At 44.2% G+C, this 2,249-nt stretch overlaps 1 protein-coding gene across 1 annotated transcript in view; it reads left to right on the top strand.

Annotated features, from left to right (window-relative positions):
- The first annotated feature begins 341 nt into the window (after positions 1 to 341).
- Positions 342 to 2,249, top strand: part of LOC106813820 (radial spoke head 1 homolog) — a 23,413-nt gene continuing 21,505 nt past the window's right edge. Inside the window, exon 1 of the mRNA XM_014818049.1 lies at positions 342 to 356. Within this exon, the coding sequence (XP_014673535.1) occupies positions 342 to 356 (15 nt within the window). The remainder of the gene's footprint in view (positions 357 to 2,249) is intronic.

Below are 2,249 nucleotides of genomic sequence, written 5' to 3' on the forward strand. Positions count from 1 at the left end.
GTGCTGTCAGAAGTGTGTCATTTGAGTAAAGCACACTCTCCCTGAATTTGTTGTACTGTTCCTGTCCCAAAGACTCGACTTTACTGACAGATACGGCAGCAGCCACAGTCTCGCACACCTTGTTATCTAACGTAACCAGGTCTTCACTGTCCTCTTCAAAGGGATTCCCCTTGCTCAGCAACACCTCCGTCAAGTCTTTGACATGCCGTTGAAATTGGTGCTGAGATGCATATCCTTCCTCATGATGAGGGAGTTCGTCATCATTAGCATTATCATTCACACCAGTAAACTCCTCGACGACACGGCTGATTCCTGGGCCAGTGATGATCCAACGTTCCAGCATGTCAGGGTTCTATGTAAGACCAATCATGCCAAAAACCCTTTTGTTGGCTTGCTCGTGTGCATGATCGCTTGCTAAGGATGAGAAATGCTGATTGCTTCGAGTTATCGTCCAGTTTCCATTCTCAAACTCTATCTTGATGCTATCTGGAAGAACTTCCATGTCTCGGATAAGGATTGGAATCCACCTGGCATAATTCTGATGATCGAGAGCAATCTGAGTTCGAACTTCCGTTCCCGATGTGCCCGAATGAACATGAATATGATGTGCCAGAATCTGAACGTTGGGCTCTCTTGAGAAACTACCACGACCCAATCCTCTAGAGTCATCTCGGTTGCACTGTGCTCATAGGCTCGCCTCAAAAGGATGTCAAGAACCACAACAGTTACTTGATGGGCATATCTTGTTCTCATTACATGGGATGATTTGCGAAATTCTGTAGCTGCTGCTTCTGTTTTTACCAGCCCAGCTTCTCAGGGTTTCAAGCTATCCAGAAGATCCCCCATGGTGCTCCACAAAGCCATTTCTATATGGAGCCCACCTAGCATCACCACAAACTTGTCTTCCCCGAAGATGTCAGGTAGGGTCCACTGTATTTTTAGGGTACGTCCGACCCTAACCCATGCACGGCCCCCACTATATCTATGGTGGTAGATAGCCACTGACGTACACTAACGTCACGCGTATACTCTGTTTCATGGAAACATATGCCCACTGGGAAGTAGTTTCCCCCTCCCCCTCCCCCCTGTTTCAATTTCATCCTGGGGAGAATCCTGATATATTCCAGATACCTGTAGACACATGTCTTAGCTATACTCTGTGAATATTGAGTTTATTGACGCACGATTAGTCAATATATTAGCAAATATATGCGTACCGTAATCTCCCGTACCGCCTTGAATATAGACACCCCCTTTTGATTATTTATTACACTTGCACGCACCATCTCGCGGCAACTATAAGCCTAGTTTAAATTATATTTTATTCTCATGTAACTTTGTTAAACGAAATAAATAATAACTAGTACCATTTAATATATATTTACTTTTCAACTTGAATCCTAACATGTATCATGTAGCTATGGCCGTGTGTATCCATGTACCAGTTAGGCGAACATATGCTGTTACCATAGAAATATATAGGACACTATATTATAATTTTTATGGCTGTTACACTCAGGGGCATAGGAACAAAGTATTATTGAGGGGTGGTAAAAGGCATCATCGCGAACGATTTTATTTTATTTATTTATTAGCTTATCTGACATAGTCAGATGCAGCTTGTAGAATCGCATGATTGTCCGTGCGTGCGTGCGTCCGGCCGTCCATCCGTCCATCAACAGTTGGGCACAAATCTAAACGGCTCGACGTACGGATTCAAAAGTCGGGATGTGGGGCGGTAATCCGAAAACGAGTTGGGATTCGAAGCTGGGGGTCAAAGGTCAAAGGTCAAGAGGTGTAAAAGAAGGGGGAACATTCCCTCCTTAACTTAAGGTATAGAAGGAAATGCAGAATTGCGGCACAAATCTAAACGGCTCGATCTAGGCTCGTGATAGTCGGTGTATAGCATCAGGGTAGGAAAAGCCATTAGTGTGCCGAAATTGGAGGTCACAGGTCAAATGTCAATGGGGCACAGGGCAGATTTTCGACATTTTCTGAGGACATGGTCTGACTGAGCGATTGGAAAACTTTTTTGTTTCAGCGGTGACCTACCATTTTTAAGGACCATAAAATGTACTTTCCGCTGACATGCGAAGAGTGAGTGTCGGATAACCTTTTGACCCTTAAGAGGAGGGTTAAACACGGATTTGTTGACTGTTAACAAAGGACTGAACTGGTTTTGCTATTGTGGATGTGAGGCTACAGTTGCCACAGTTCAATTGCAAAGGCAAATGTTTGTTGAACAAGGT

The sequence above is a fragment of the Priapulus caudatus genome, unplaced genomic scaffold (assembly GCF_000485595.1).
Source record: "Priapulus caudatus unplaced genomic scaffold, Priapulus_caudatus-5.0.1 Scaffold830, whole genome shotgun sequence".
Taxonomy (NCBI): domain Eukaryota; kingdom Metazoa; phylum Priapulida; class Priapulimorpha; order Priapulimorphida; family Priapulidae; genus Priapulus; species Priapulus caudatus.